General features: G+C 44.8%; 1 protein-coding gene across 3 annotated transcripts in view; it reads left to right on the forward strand.

Annotated features, from left to right (window-relative positions):
* The window catches only part of ZMAT4 (zinc finger matrin-type 4), a 182,766-nt gene that overhangs the window by 16,047 nt on the left and 151,719 nt on the right, over positions 1–15,000 (forward strand). For all 3 annotated transcript variants that reach the window (XM_085897833.1, XM_085897850.1, XM_085897841.1), the window contains exon 2: positions 3,507–3,648. In XM_085897833.1, the coding sequence (XP_085753959.1) occupies positions 3,507–3,648 (142 nt within the window). The remainder of the gene's footprint in view (positions 1–3,506; positions 3,649–15,000) is intronic.

Here is a 15,000-nt window from a genome sequence, read left to right on the forward strand (position 1 = left end):
ACAGAGACACACAGAGACACACAGAGACACACAGAGACACACAGGTACACACAGACACACACACACACAGAGATACACACAGACACACACATAGACACACACATAGACACACACATAGACACACATAGACACACATAGACACACATAGACACACATAGACACACATAGAGACACAGAGAGACACACACATAAGAAAGCCCGACTGGAGTTTGCCAAAACACACCTGAACAAGCCAAAATCCTTCTGGGAGAATATCTTGTGGACAGTTGAGACTGAATTAGAACTTTTTGGTAAAGCACCTCATCTCTGTTTCCAGAAAACAAAAGGGAACCTTCAAAGAAGAGAACACCTTCCCTGCAGTCGAACATGGAAGAGGTTCAGTGATGTTTTGGGGTTGCTGTGCTGCTTCTGCTTAATGGTTAGGGTGGTGGGCTTGGGATCCGAGGAAACTGAGTTGAAATCCCCCTCGGCTGTTGAATTAATACCAGGTGGGGTTGACACTGCCTGTCATCCTTCTGAGGTCGGCAAAATGAGTGCCAGCTTGTTGGTATACTGTGTCAGAGTGGTGATCTGTCCAGGATTGTGCCCAATAGCCAAGGAGACTGCTTAGGCAGCACCAACGCTCTGCACAGAGTATGGTCCTTATGGATGGATGTGTTGCCTCTGGCACTGGGTGTCTTGAATGTGTGCACGGCATCATGAAATCGGGAGATTACCAAGGCATTTTCAGCAAAATGTTCAACCCAGTGTCAGAAAGCTGAGTCTCCATTGAAGGTCATGGGTCTTGAAGCAGGACAATGACCCCAAACACACTTCAGAAAGCACCCAGGAATGGTTCAAGACAAAACACTGACCTGTTCTGAAGTGGGCAACAATGAGTCAAGATATAAATCCCATTGAACACCTGTGTGGATATCTGAAAACAGCAGTTTGGAGAAGGCACCCTTCAAATATTGGAGAACTGGAGTAGTTTGCACAAGAAGAGTGGGCCAAGCTGCCAGTAGAGAGGTGTAGGAAGCTTATTCATGGCTGTAGGAAGTGCTTGACTGTAGTTATTTTGTCCAAAGGTTGTGATACGAAATATTCAGTCGAGGGTGTAAATAATTTTTATCAATGCCATTTCATTTTATTTCCTGATTTAAAAGGATATATTAAGTTCTGAATCAAAAACAAAGGTTCTGTAATATCAACAGTGAAATGATGAATCGTGGAGACAAAATACTTTCGTCAATTTCAACTTATTTTTCAAGAAAATTGTGAGTTCTTTGAAAAACGTTCAAGGGTGCAAATATTTTTTGTCACTTCTGTATTGGTTTACGAAAAAATAGGTGACCACTATATTCGTTATTGGTGTGTGTGTCTGTCTGTCTGTCTGTGTCTGTCTGTCTGTCTGTCTGTCTGTCTGTCTGTCTGTCTGTCTGTCCCGAGTATAGCTCCATGGGTTTTGACCCTATCCTGATAAAATTTTGGTGGGAGGTTTATATCATGATCTAGTTGTCTTTTCCTGAGAATGGGCGTGGTGCGCCCATTATGGGCGGAGCCACACCCAAAAAACTTGTTTTTAGGGGGTAGCCGATTTCATTTTGCATCTTCTCCGAGGGGGTTTGTCGAATCTGACAGGGGTTTCGGTATTTGGTTAGCCCAATGGCACCTCCAGAGCCCCACGGAGCTCAATTTTTTCATTTTCGTCCCAAGGTCAAGGTCACAAGGTCACAAACTTAGAAAATTGCGAATTTTGACATAAAAATCCATCTTCTCCGAGGGGGTTTGTCGAATCTGGCAGGGGTTTCGGTATTTGGTTAGCCCAATGGCATTTGCATAGCCCCACGGAGCTCGATTCTTTTTTCATTTTCGTCCCAAGTTCAAGGTCAGAAGGTCACGAACTTAGAAAATTGCGAATTTTGACATATAAATCCATCTTCTCCGAAGGGGTTTGTCGAATCTGGCAGGGGTTTCGATATTTGGTTAGCCCAATGGCACCTGCATAGCCCCACGGAGCTCAATTTTTCATTTTCGTGTCAAGGTCACAAACTTAGAAAATTGCGAATTTTGACATAAAAATCATACGACCGCCCAAACTGAGAGCAAGTATGACAATATTTTTTATGCATAATCTTGAGGTTATTCCCCACCTAAAGACTTGAAACCATTTTGCTCTATCTCGAACACCTTGCCCATGGCTCCCCCTTCAAGCTTGTTTTTACGCTGATTTCATCAAAGTCTGGATAATCCGAGGAGTGCGAAATGCCATATAGCCGATATGACGCTATATTGTTCCTGGAATTTTCCAGAGGAAGTTTTACACCAAAGGTCATAATCCTTGACCTTTGACCTTTAAAGGCTACAAAGGTCAAATTTTAAAAGTTGTGGGAATCGAACCGGGTTTTCGACCTTCTTTGAGGAACTAACTCCAATAAGCTATAGCACGTATCCTGTTTCCTTATTTTAATATCCACAATATTGCTTTGTGACCGTTAAAGGTTATGCAAAGGTCAAATTTTGAAAGTTTTTGAACGAAACCAGGTTTTCGACATTTTGCAGCTAATAACCTGTCACTCGTACCACATCATATTGATCATTTTTATAACTTGGTCAAACATTATCACATTGTCTCATCCTTGATTTCTGAAACGATCTACATCGTCAAATACCGCTCGTGAACCATCGTAGTCTTCAGACTTGTTTATACTAATTTTATTACTATGAATTTTTAGATCCTCGTGGAGGATCTCTAAGTCTCACTCACGTTGTTGTTCTTGTGGGTTTTTTTGTTTCACAGCCTACAGTTTTCATCAAAACTTCCTGAAACTTGACGTAAAATGTAAAAATACCCTGCGCAGATAGTAACGATCTCCGATTTTGAAAATTCTTCTGAGAAAAAAAGTTGTGACGTCAAAATATCTCCGCCAATGGAAATCGCCGAAAAAATTATCTCCGAAAGTAGGCAAGCTTTTTGAATTCTGTTTGCGGGAATCAAACAGGGCATTAGCAGAGATGAATTACCGCACATATGATGCATCACTATGACGTCATATCAATTTTTATGACATCATTCCTACTTTTTGACATTTTTTGTTTCACAACCCAGAGTTTTCATTGGATCTTCGTGAAACTTGCCATGTATATACAGAAAGCCCACGCGCAGGCAGTAACCATCTCTGATTTTGGAAATTCTTCCGAGAAAAATTTTTGACATCATAATATCGCCGCTAATGGAAATCGCCTATACCATTATCTCCGAAACAAGGCAAGCTGTTTGAATTTTGTTTGCGGGAATCAAGCCGGGCTTTAGCACAGATAATTTATCGCAAATCTGATACATCACAATGATGGAATATTCGTTTTTATGACGTCATCATTAAGAGGACGAGGATCTTCGCTCATTCGAGCTTGTTTTTTAACCATGATGCATAATTCAAAAGTTTTGGCTGTGTAAAAACAGTGCTGATGGTTTTGTTTTTCCTCCACAATTGAATGTATTAAAAATATGGTATTTCATCTTTCAGCATCACAGAAGAAGAAGAAGAAACAAAGCCCATTGAGAAAAAGGTTGCAGCAACCCCAGAAGGAGATATGTATACAGATACGCAATGTAAAGTCTGTAATGCTCAACTCAACTTCGAATCTCAGCGAATTGCTCACTATCAGGTACATCTTTCTGTGATACAACTTGAAACAAATTTATTCTTTGAAAAATTTGCTTCGTTGTGTTCACTCGCGTTGGCACTCCTGCATTCTGGCACACCTTCAGGGTGGGTGTGCCCATCGTGACCCACCTTGGATGGGCAATTCATATTGGTGATATTTCCACACAATGATCATTTTCTTCTGGGACTTCTGTACACTTGAAAATTATTTTGGGGACATACTATAACCATATTTGGCCTTGCTGGACAACACTGAGGTTTTTGTGATGTCAATAGCCAAGTGATCAAATCTGAAGACTCATGAGCTCCATTATGTTAAGATTTGTCAGTTTTGCAACCCAGATGCCAAATTGTATCGTAATGCTTGAGTAAATGTAACGTTATTATCTGTGTTGTTGATGATTTAGCATTTCTATTGTAAACATTTTCAACACTGTCTGAGTAATTGTGTATATCAGGATATGAAAAGTGTACATTTGTGTGCAGTCTTTTTTTTTTCAGATGAGAAAGGGCGATTTTTATTTATTCGTGAGACTGTTTCAGAGATAAACCTCACTATGTTGCTCAGTTGTGTCTGCTTTGAGCTGCAGGACAACTTAAAATAGCTTCGTCTTAAAAGCTGATTCCTTGTACAATTTTTGGGTCCTATTGTTGTGGGGCGGGTTTCGGTAGCGACCACGACCGCTCGGGGAAGCAGTAGAGTCGGCTCCACCGAACACACCGGAATTTAGGTCATGACCCTCGGATAAGTCCGAAAGGCACGGGCCCCTTACATGACTATGAATCCCCAATAATTTGACCGCGAGGGGAAGGGTTAATTGCCAAACTTCAATATACCTAAGTACCCATGCGGCAAAGCCACCGGGGTATTCACACCCTCGGCAGGCCTCGAGCGGGACGAGCCGTTACCGTGCTCGAACCATGTGTAACCTGAGCGGATGGTTACCCGAAGCCTGTCGGTCCAAATGAACAATTACGGCAACAACGGCCTTCCTAATCCCCAATACGCACCGTGGCAAACCAATGGCAAAAATTACAAAGAACGAGCTGTTACATTCAACAAAAGGGATATTTATTTATAACAATAATCAGGGAGGGGAACACAGAGCAAGCAGAGTTATCACGAATAAAGAAAGGTATCAAATGTACAAGCAATTCCTTAAACAATTCTACTTGGAGACAGGGCCCACGGACACACACACAAATACCCAGAAAGAGATGGACCTCGAGGTCTTTATTGCCCCTTCAGCTCGGAGGGAAGACAAGCTGAGGGAAGAGAACGTGCTGGTTACCTGGCCACGTTCACGCGGCTGGACGACCGTACCTTCCCGGAGCACCAGTCGCCAAATGACGGACCAGGCCAGCCAAACCCAGAGGAGGCGAGACGAGGTGATCCCCCCCCCCCCCCCCGTGATGAGATGGTCGACCGCTTGTAATGCGCCAGACGAGACGCCTCGGATACGCGCGTTGCAGTCAGTCGCAGACCCAGACAGAAGCGCGCTCGAGCAGACGGGATGCAATCTTCAATGAATTCCATCGCTTTCTCGGGGCGGGTCCGCTCCCCCTTCGCCTGCTCCCATTGGGTGTATGGCGTGTCGCGGCTCCGCCTTCTTGAGAAGGACCACCCCGGCTTTGGTCCGCACGTCGCGCATTGGGCGGAAAATGACGCATACCCTTATTTGGCGCGACGCCAGAACGAGGTGCTCCGTGCCCATATTTGGGCCAAGCCAGATGGGGCATGGAATCCCGCCCACGCACACATGCTGGCGAGTGCACGAAGAACTCGGACAATGCCGTGAGTAGAGGGTTGTTGTTGTCGTTTCTGTTGGTGATGTAAAAATCCTAACTATACAATAATTCACAGCGCACGTACAATTAATTACGCATTAAGCATAGGACGGGACCCTACCGAGAAACACTCACTTACCGATATAACTGTTTTCTGAGGACCTGAATGTTGAGTGCTCCTGGCTGCCAGATTCGTAACACGATTATGTATGACCTGTGTCGGAGTGGAGACCCGTCCAGGATTGTGCCCAACACCCAAGGAGACTGCTTGGGCAGCGCCAACGCTCTGCATAGAGTATGGTCCCAATAAATGGATTATGTATGACACGATGGAATTGATTTTGGACACTGTCCAATCCAAATTATCTGAGCAACAACTGATATTATTCCAAACTTCCAGTTTTTCCTTTCCAAGACAGTGCTTTTGTATCCACCTTGTCCACCCCATGTGTTCTCCACTACCCCTCATTCCTCCCCACATCCCTTAGAAGGATAATAGAAATGAGGGCAAATGGTGATACGCTGGTGGACAAGCTTGAGGATAAGCATGACAGAATGGGGGCAGAGCTGAGGCAGGACATGAAGGTGGGCCAAGTGGAGCTGAAACAAAAAAATTGAGGCTAATCGTGTGGAGATGGCAGCTAAATTGGAGGTGAGGCACAACAGGTTGGCATCATCATTGGTGGACATGTGGAGAATGCGGTAGAAGATTGTGGTTGGCCTGCCGGGGTAATAGGGGGAGATTCAGGTCATGGTCTCAGGGCAGCAGGTGGGACTACCAGGGGAATGACTAAAGAGGGGACAAGTAGGGGTAATGGTAGCACAGAAGTAGAGAAAGTTAAAATGCAGACAAATGAAGATAAAAATGGAAAAGGTGGCCAGAGAGGTTTGATGGGGAGCAAAATTAAATTAAACAAGGAGTGGTACGTTTAAAGTACACCACCTCTATGTCAAAGAAATACATAAATAACATATCCCCCAGCTTGCAACATTGCCGGGCGCATTTGGCGACCTGCACAGCAGCAGTGCGGGACATGGAGCCGGATTTTGGAGGGAGCGGTGTACAATAATTGATTGATGAATTGCATAATTAAAATATATAAAAATCATAAAATAATTAATTTATTTGTCAATTGGCTGATATCATACCAAAACCACCACTGTTTCAACGGAATCGTTAACTTTTTGAAAATTCAGCAATTCATCAAAGAATGGCTAATTAATCAATTGATTAATTGAAAAATCAATAAATGAAAAATACCCTTTATAGCCAAATCGCTTGTTCACAGTTGTGTCCAAAGCCTGGTGGTGGCTGTCTTGGGATCCTTGGGTCCTGAGTTCAAGCCCCGTTGGCTGCTGAATTAACAGCAGCTGGGGTCGACAGCCTGTTATCCTTCCAAGGTCGGCAAAATGAGTACGGATGTACTCGTAGAGGGGCACAGCATCAGCAGCACAGCTGCGCTTCGAGAAATGATAGCTACCCAGCAGCCAAGCTGCCATACGCAAGAAGAAGTTGTGTCCAAATATCAGCTTCTGAGCTCAAAAGGTGCCCGAGATATTTCTCAGATGAGAAGGAAAATAAATAACTAATTAATAAATCAATGATTAATTAATCAATTAATTGGTTAATCAAAACATATAAAATACTATTTTGCCAAAGCACATCTTCACTTTTGTCCCCAAATTTCAGCTTCCTAGTTTAAAGGATGGCAGAGATATTGCCTGGCCACACAAGAAAGAAAGGAAAGGAAACAGAGTAAAAACTGAGTACTCCCTTCCTTTGGCACCCGGCAATGACGTCATGCATCGCCTGGATATGGAATTGGGAAGGAGCGGTGTACAACAAGTACAGGTTGCAGGTGTAGAGATCTATGCTGGAGGATCCAGCGGAGAGGCATGATCACAGGGTGGAGCTGCCCATTGCCATAGCAGCAAACGTACTTGGACATGCGGAAAGTATGTGAACGGGGAGCAGGAGGTCGAGTTAATGGGCCTGGACAGGGACACTTCCCAGGGAGGTGTGTGTACTCGTGTTTGACTGTGTGCATGCAGTGCGGGGTGGACTCCGCAAACGAGTTGTCTGTGTCCTCACTCGTGCCTGTGGTACAGATATGTGTGGCAGAGGTTAAACGGCCCGTATGCAAACTGCACAGGCTGTGTGTGCTGACACAGATGTATGAACTTTTAAAGTGTAATAAGAGTGGCACGTGTGTTCAAGTATGAGTTTGGGTGGGAGAATGTCTTGGAGGAGTGCCGCCACTGTAAAACTGGGCCTTGGGCCAAAAGTGGCCGAGAGGGGATGGGCTAAGTGTGTCATCAAGGCGAGTGTAAGTCACAGGAGTGTGGGAGGGGTGTGCAACAGATGCCCGGGAACTTCATTGGTCTCCACCGCACTCTCTCTCTCTCTTCATGCCAGGATCAGGCTGCAGTACAAATTGTTCCTTTGCCTGCTGGTGTCTCCACCAGGGGTTCAAGCTGTGTCCTGCCGGGCACAGTTGGGGTATTTCTGTTTCTGTGTGTCCGTCTCTGTGTCCGTCTCTGTGTCCGTCTCTGTGTCCGTCTCTGTGTCCGTCTCTGTGTCTCTCTGCTCGCTATTGTGTGCAGCCTGCGGCTGCTGGTTGCACCATTTTCTGGGAGTGTGGCTGTACCGCTGATGCAGTACTCTAAATTGCCAGTACACTGGAACTCATTTTTCTGACCTCGGAAGAATGATAGCCTCATTCAACCCCATACATCCATCCATTGGGGCCATACTCTGTGCAGAGTGTTGCTGCTGCCTAAGCAGTCTCTTTGGCTATTGGACACAATCCTGGACGGGTCATCTCTCCGCCGCAGTATACCAGCATGCTTGCACTCATTTTGCCAACCTCGGGAAAATGAAAGGCAGTCAACTCCACCTGGTGTTAATTCAACGTAAAAGGGGCTCAAACTCAAGACCCTAAGATCTTCAACCAACCACTGCCACCATGAAGGCAACACCAGGCTTGTGTTATTAATATAAGGAGGCCTTTTGATTAAATAATGAAGGTTCCTGTTTCAAAATTTGATTTGTAGGCACATATCATTAAGGGTTAATGGATGATTATCTGTTCATGATTGATTGCTTCTCCTTGTATTCCCCCACCCCTCCCTCCTGGTGTCCTTCATTTTCACCTTCCTTTACACCTTCATGTCCTTCATTTACACCATTTTCACCGTGTCAGACTCCCGGTGTCCTTATATAAACCACTTTGTCCCTGAGATGATCACGATTACAATTGTGCAAGTCCGTTAACGCAGTGGTTCTCAACCTTTTGGAGCCGCGACCCCCCAAAAAATTTAAGTTGGGGTTCGCGACCCCCTCCCGACTCACACTTAAAACACACTGCAGTGACGTCACAGAGCGCATAAAAAATCCACAGTGCCTGGAGCACATTGGTCAACGCCTCAGTACTGCCAGCTGTTAAAACTAAACGGACCGAAACTAAACTGGCATCACAAATTAATTATTTACACTCTGATGTATAACACAGTAAAAACAGCCAGCCACATTCATAAAAAAGGCTTCTGTAATTGCAAAGAGCGGTATGTCGCCTATTTATGCACGGGACACAGACTGGAAGATTGAACGACCCTCTGCTGCAGACAGTGGTTATTATCACACATGACAGCTACCAGACGTACACAAACCTTGCATTACTTACCAAAAATATACAAAAAACAAAACAGCAAAACAAAAACTAAATCAATTTGGCTTGAAGTACAGTTTTAAATTTTATTCAAGATCTGACAGCATAACTCATTGTTAAGGAGATAACAGGACTCCTTTACAAGCTGATGGCAATGGGCTATTATCATTCATTCTCATATAGCTGGGCCTGCAAAACAGCTTTAAGCACAGTGCAAATACCATTCAGTGTCCCTACAGGCTTATTATTCTCAGTTCATTCACAGTTCTTTCACAGTTCTTATAACAGTTATGCCTGTTGTAGGCTTGTAGCCTATTATATCATTCATCTCATTTTGCATTTTCCCCTTTATAACAACGATTCTCAATGGGTTTTCAGTTTCATTTTTATCTTGCCAAAACGAAGTTTTTGCAAGATATGTTAGTCAGCTTGTATGTTTTTTTTTTTTTTTGTCTGTAATTGCGTATAAAAAATTCTGCAGAGCACAGTTATCATTGGAAATTTTTGTAACTTCGCATATCAGAGGCCTATAGAGGTCCCTTTCAACGCATAAAATTTTGAAGGTCAAGGTCAAAGGTCAAGGTCACTTTGTCGCAAATCAGGGGAGTCGAAGAAACCCTTATTTTTTGAGTAATTTTGATCGGATCGTCTTCAAACTTCATGGGAATATAGTTCATGGTCTGGCGCTCAGCTGATTAATCTTTGGTGGCGATTGGCCTTGACCTTCATGGTTAGCATCTAAGGTCAAACATATTTGACCGCAAGGTCAAATTTTCAAGTTTTAGGAACCATATCGTGTAGTACCTCAAATTGAACACTTCGATGAGTGCTTTCTAGATATGTCAAGCTTGAGACATTATGACATCATTTGGTGACGTTATGAGGCAAACGCATATTTATCTTGCCAAAACGAAGTTTTTGCAAGATATGTTAGTCAGCTTGTGTTTTTTTTTTTTTTGTTTTTTTTTCTTGTTTGTTTGTTTGTTTGTCAGTCTGTAATCACGTATAAAAAATTCTGCAGAGCACAGTTATCATTGGAAAATTTTGTAACTTCAAATATCAGAGGCCTATAGAGGTCCCTTTCAGTGCACAAAATTTTGAAGGTCAAGGTCAGCTTGTCGCAAATCAGGGGAGTCGACGAAACCCTTATTTTTTGAGTAATTTTGATCGGATCGTCTTCAAACTTCATGGGAATATAGTTCATGGTCTGGCGCTCAGCTGATTAATTTTTGGTGGCGATTGGCCTTGACCTTCATGGTTAGCGCCTGAGGTCAAACATATTTGACCCCAAGGTCAAATTTTCAAGTTTTAGGAACCATATCGTGTAGTAGCTCAAATTGAACACCTCTGAGTGCTTTCTAGATATGTCAAGCTTGAGACATTATGACGTCATTTGGTGACGTTATGAGGCAAACGCATATTTTTCATGGTTACTCTGTAGAACGATTCTCATCGGAATCTCTCGTTGGCAGATATTCCTCAAGGAGACGCTCCTGGTGGATAGCAGCTCTGTTCACCTCAGTGTGACCTTAAAGAAGTCACACGTGGTCACCTTTTGGCAAGATACGGGTCTTTTTTAGATTGAACACAATAATTCAGATAATACTGACTCACGATAATTGAACACAATAATTAATATAATACTGATTCAAAATAATTGAACACAATAATTCAGATAATACTGACTCACAATAATTGAACACAATAATTCAGAAAATACTGACTCACAATAATTGAACACAATAACATACAATAATTCTTTTTTAACAGTTGCATCTTTTAAAATGCAAAATAACAGTAAAGGCACAGGCTTGTATTGTCAGATAGTATTCACTTACTCATTTCAGTGGGATGGCTGGGCCTGTTTCTTTGAACAAAGCAGTTGTATTCTTGGTTTCATGCTGGAGACTGCAACATGAAGATCATCCTCAACTCTAATGAGCCGTGATCTGTATTTGTTCTTGATAAATGTCAGTGACGAAAAGGTCTTCTCACAAAGGTATGTAGATCCAAATGGAATAAGTATATCAATTGCTGCCTTTGATAGTCCTGGGTATTCTGCGGCCACTGACAGCCAGAATTCCTCCAGTGTGGATGCGGCAAAAGCGTTCTTTAATGTGCGGTCAGAGGAGAGGTCCAAGAGCGTATCCTCAAGCTCCAATGACAGGTGTCGGGCAGATGAGGTGATGAAAGGCTGGCGTATCCAGTCGTTTCTCTCTGGCGTGTCGTCTTTTGGGAAGTACCTATTGAAGTGGCCAAGCAGGCTTCTGAGGTGAGTAGCAATAAGTCCTTTTATTGTTTGGATGCTTATGTTAAATTTGTCCATGAAGTCCTCGAGCTCAGGGAACATTTCCACACTGCCTTCTTCGACTCGCGCTGCCCACCGCTCAAGCTTCTTAGTAAACACTGTAACCTTGTCAGAAAGCGTGAGGACATTGGTGTTTGGGCCTTAGAGAGACAAGTTTAGACTTCAGTTTATCAAATATGCCTGCCAGATATGCAAGGCCAGTAACCCATGTGGGGTCGGTCAGGTGGTCAGCGAGGGGGGAGCCGCAATCCGAGAGGAAAATGCGAACCTCCTCACGCAGTTCAAACAGTCTGGTTAAAACTTTCCCCTGTGATAGCCATCTGACCTCTGTGTGAAATGGTAGAGATTCGTGTTCCGATCCCATTTCCTGGCAGAGTGTGGCAAACAGTCTGGTATTCACCGGACGGGATTTGATGAAGTTCACCACTTTCATTGCTGTTTGGAGAACATTGCGGAGTTGTGGCTCGAGGTTCTTGCTGGCGAGGGCCTCTCTGTGAATAATGCAATGAGTGAAATTGATATGCGGCGCCACTTCCAAAACTTTAGCTTTCAGTCCCCTTCTTGTCCCCTGCATGGCGCCAGCTCCATCTGTACACACAGAGATGCAATTTTCCCAACTTAGCCCCTCCTCGTGCATTTTACTGTCCAGTTTGTTAAGAATGTCACGACCAGTGCAAGTTCCTTCAAGTGTCGAGCAAAACAACATATCCTCTTACATTTTCCCCCCGTAGCTGTATCTTGCAAAACAAGGAACTGTGCATCACTGGAAACATCCGTTGTTTCGTCAATTTGGACGGAAAATCTTCCACTTTTCTTCACTCGGTCAATGAGCTGCTCTTTAATGTCGTTGGCCATTTCACCAATGCGCCTCGCCATTGTGTCATCAGACAGTGGAATAGTCTCAAGTGTGCTAGCTATTTTTTCACCATGCATAGCTCTGGTCATTGCAATTGCTGCTGGGCGGATCAGGCTCTCTGCAATAGTATGGGGCTTTTTGGATTGAGCAACCAGGTATTCCACTTCATATGAAGCCAACAGGGCTTTGACAGGGATTGTGGAGTGCTCACGTACAGTCTTTTGGCTCTGTAGTTCTCCCTCCTTACGATGAAAAAAATCTCATGGTTTGTCAATGTAGGATGGGTGTTTGGATTGAAAATGTCTCTTCAATTTCACTGGTTTCAAGCTTTCGTGAGCAAGCACTTCTGAACACAGAACACACTGTGGATATTCCACTTTTTTTGGCGAGGCATGTGAATCCGTACTGCAGAAAGTCAGTCTGATATTCCCGACGCTTGTTGGAGGCCAAATCTGCCGCCGGCGCCTTACGTTTTTCAGTTGAACTTGGAACAGTTGGCCCACCTTCACATGTGTCGTCTTGGTCCGCATCTTGAGCTGGCAGACGTTTTTTGACAAGCCACTGATCCATATTCAGCCACCTTGCAGTCGTTAGCTCGTGCTAACATTGACTTTCAGCACCCGGCACTGTGCTGCGCGCGCGCACACACGCACGCACGCACGCACGCACGCACGCACGCGCACGCACGCACGCACGCACACACGCACACGCACACGCACACGCACACGCACACGCACACGCACACGCACACACACACTTCACTTGCTGCTCAAATCTGTTTCATAATGATTACATTATAATATTGGTATGGGAGATTTAAGTGAAAAATCATTTTCAAAATATATTTATGAATTTCTTTATTATATATTTGTTTGTTTATTTCTTTTGACAACCTTTCCGTGACCCCCGAAAACAATCTTGCGACTCCCTGGGGGTCGCGGCCTCCAGGTTGAGAACCATTGCGTTAAAGGATTAAATTGGATTGGGGTGTTTAGCATCATAACGAGGCCATGCCACACGCATAATAATTCCTGCTAGTCCTTCATTGAGATCAGGTATGAAACACCGAGAAATGAGGTGCGCATATACTGGCTCGGTGCTCACCTTCGGCACGGTATTGGTGTAGACCATTGGCTCATAACCTGGGGGGGGGGGCATGAGTAATTTCCAGAGGGGGCATGAGCCTGGAGAAAAAATAGGAATTTCTCATTATTTTTGGAATTCTCTTAAGTGTTTGCATAATATCGTGATGAACATAAAAAAAAATCAAGTGTCGCCTTTAATTTTCGTTTTCTATTCGCTACTCGGCCAATCATTTTCTGAATTAAAATTAATTTTAAAATTTAACATCTATTTAAATAAAATATTAAAAAAAAATTTTACACACATTTGCTGCACCCATTTCAAACTAAATCATTCGCAATGAGTGCAAAAAAGTGGAAGTATCTTGACGAATATATTGTTGCGGGGCGGGACGTCGGCTGCATGCACGACCGCTGGACGGAGCCGCAGGTCGGCCCGACCGATTGCCCGGAATTCAGATCCTACTTCTCCGGAGAATACGGATCCTCGATCGGACCAAATTTCGCCAATGGATAGACCACGTGGGGTCGGGTCGATTGCCAATTTGAATTTACCTAAATACCCACGTGGTCCAAGTACCGGGGAAATTAACCCTCGACGGAACTCGTTCCAAAACGAGCTGCTTCACGTGCTCGTTCTGTGTGCGATTCCGAGCGGTTTAATCGCCGAGAACCGTCTGTCCCGATTGTCCCGTTACAACGGCCACGGCAGTGGCCTGCTTATTCTCCGGCACGCGACATGCTAAGTCAATGAAAGATTGACACGAACGAGCTGAAAACATTTAACAAATGGGGGTTTATTTATACAATAGGTGGGGAATAAAGGAGGCACGTAAGAGCAAAACTAAACTGACTAAAGCAAGGCAATGCAAATATATACAGCACAAGCACTTAACAGTTTTGCTACTTACCAGACGGACACACGCACACACACACACACGCACACACACGCACACACACGCACACACACGCACACACACGCACACACACACGCACACGCACACGCACACGCACACGCACACGCACACGCACACGCGCACGCACACACGCACACGCACACCCCCAAAGAATTGGACCAAATAGTCTTTAATTGGACCTCCAGCCCGGAGGACAGTCAGACTGAAAATCGGGTAGCTGGCGACCCGGTCGCGAGCGCGCGGCTGGCGTCCACTCCTTCCCAGAGCTCCGGTCACCGAAGGACGGACCAGTGCAGGCTGACCCAGTTGAGGTGCGTCGAGGTGATCGTCCAAGCTCGCGATCATTCGGAGGAGGAGGAGGCGGACAAGGACCAGGGCTGAAGACGACGAGGACTGTGGTGAGATCTCTTCTCTAAAAATCTTCTCCTCCTTTCTCAGACCAGCCGTCTACGCTCAAATATTCTCGCCCCCCGCCCTCCCCGCTGCACACCGATTGGTCGAGGGCTGCTGTGCGGCTCCTCCCCGAACTCCGCCTGCTTCCAAAGCACCGCCCCTCCAACAGGAAGTTGAGCAACATGGTTCTGCGTGAGCTCCGCCCACCAAACAGCCAGAGGAAGTGCACTCTGTGTGGCCTCCACCCACGCACGCGCTGACACGCTCGTGAGCGATGGCGTCAGTGGCAGGAAGCGAGAGGAAGATGAAATGATGCTGGCACTGTTGTGTTGTTGGTGGTG

Source organism: Eptatretus burgeri, chromosome 1 (assembly GCF_056783735.1).
Source record: "Eptatretus burgeri isolate ZD-2024b chromosome 1, Ebu_testis_v1, whole genome shotgun sequence".
In the NCBI taxonomy this organism is placed as follows: Eukaryota; Metazoa; Chordata; class Myxini; order Myxiniformes; family Myxinidae; genus Eptatretus; species Eptatretus burgeri.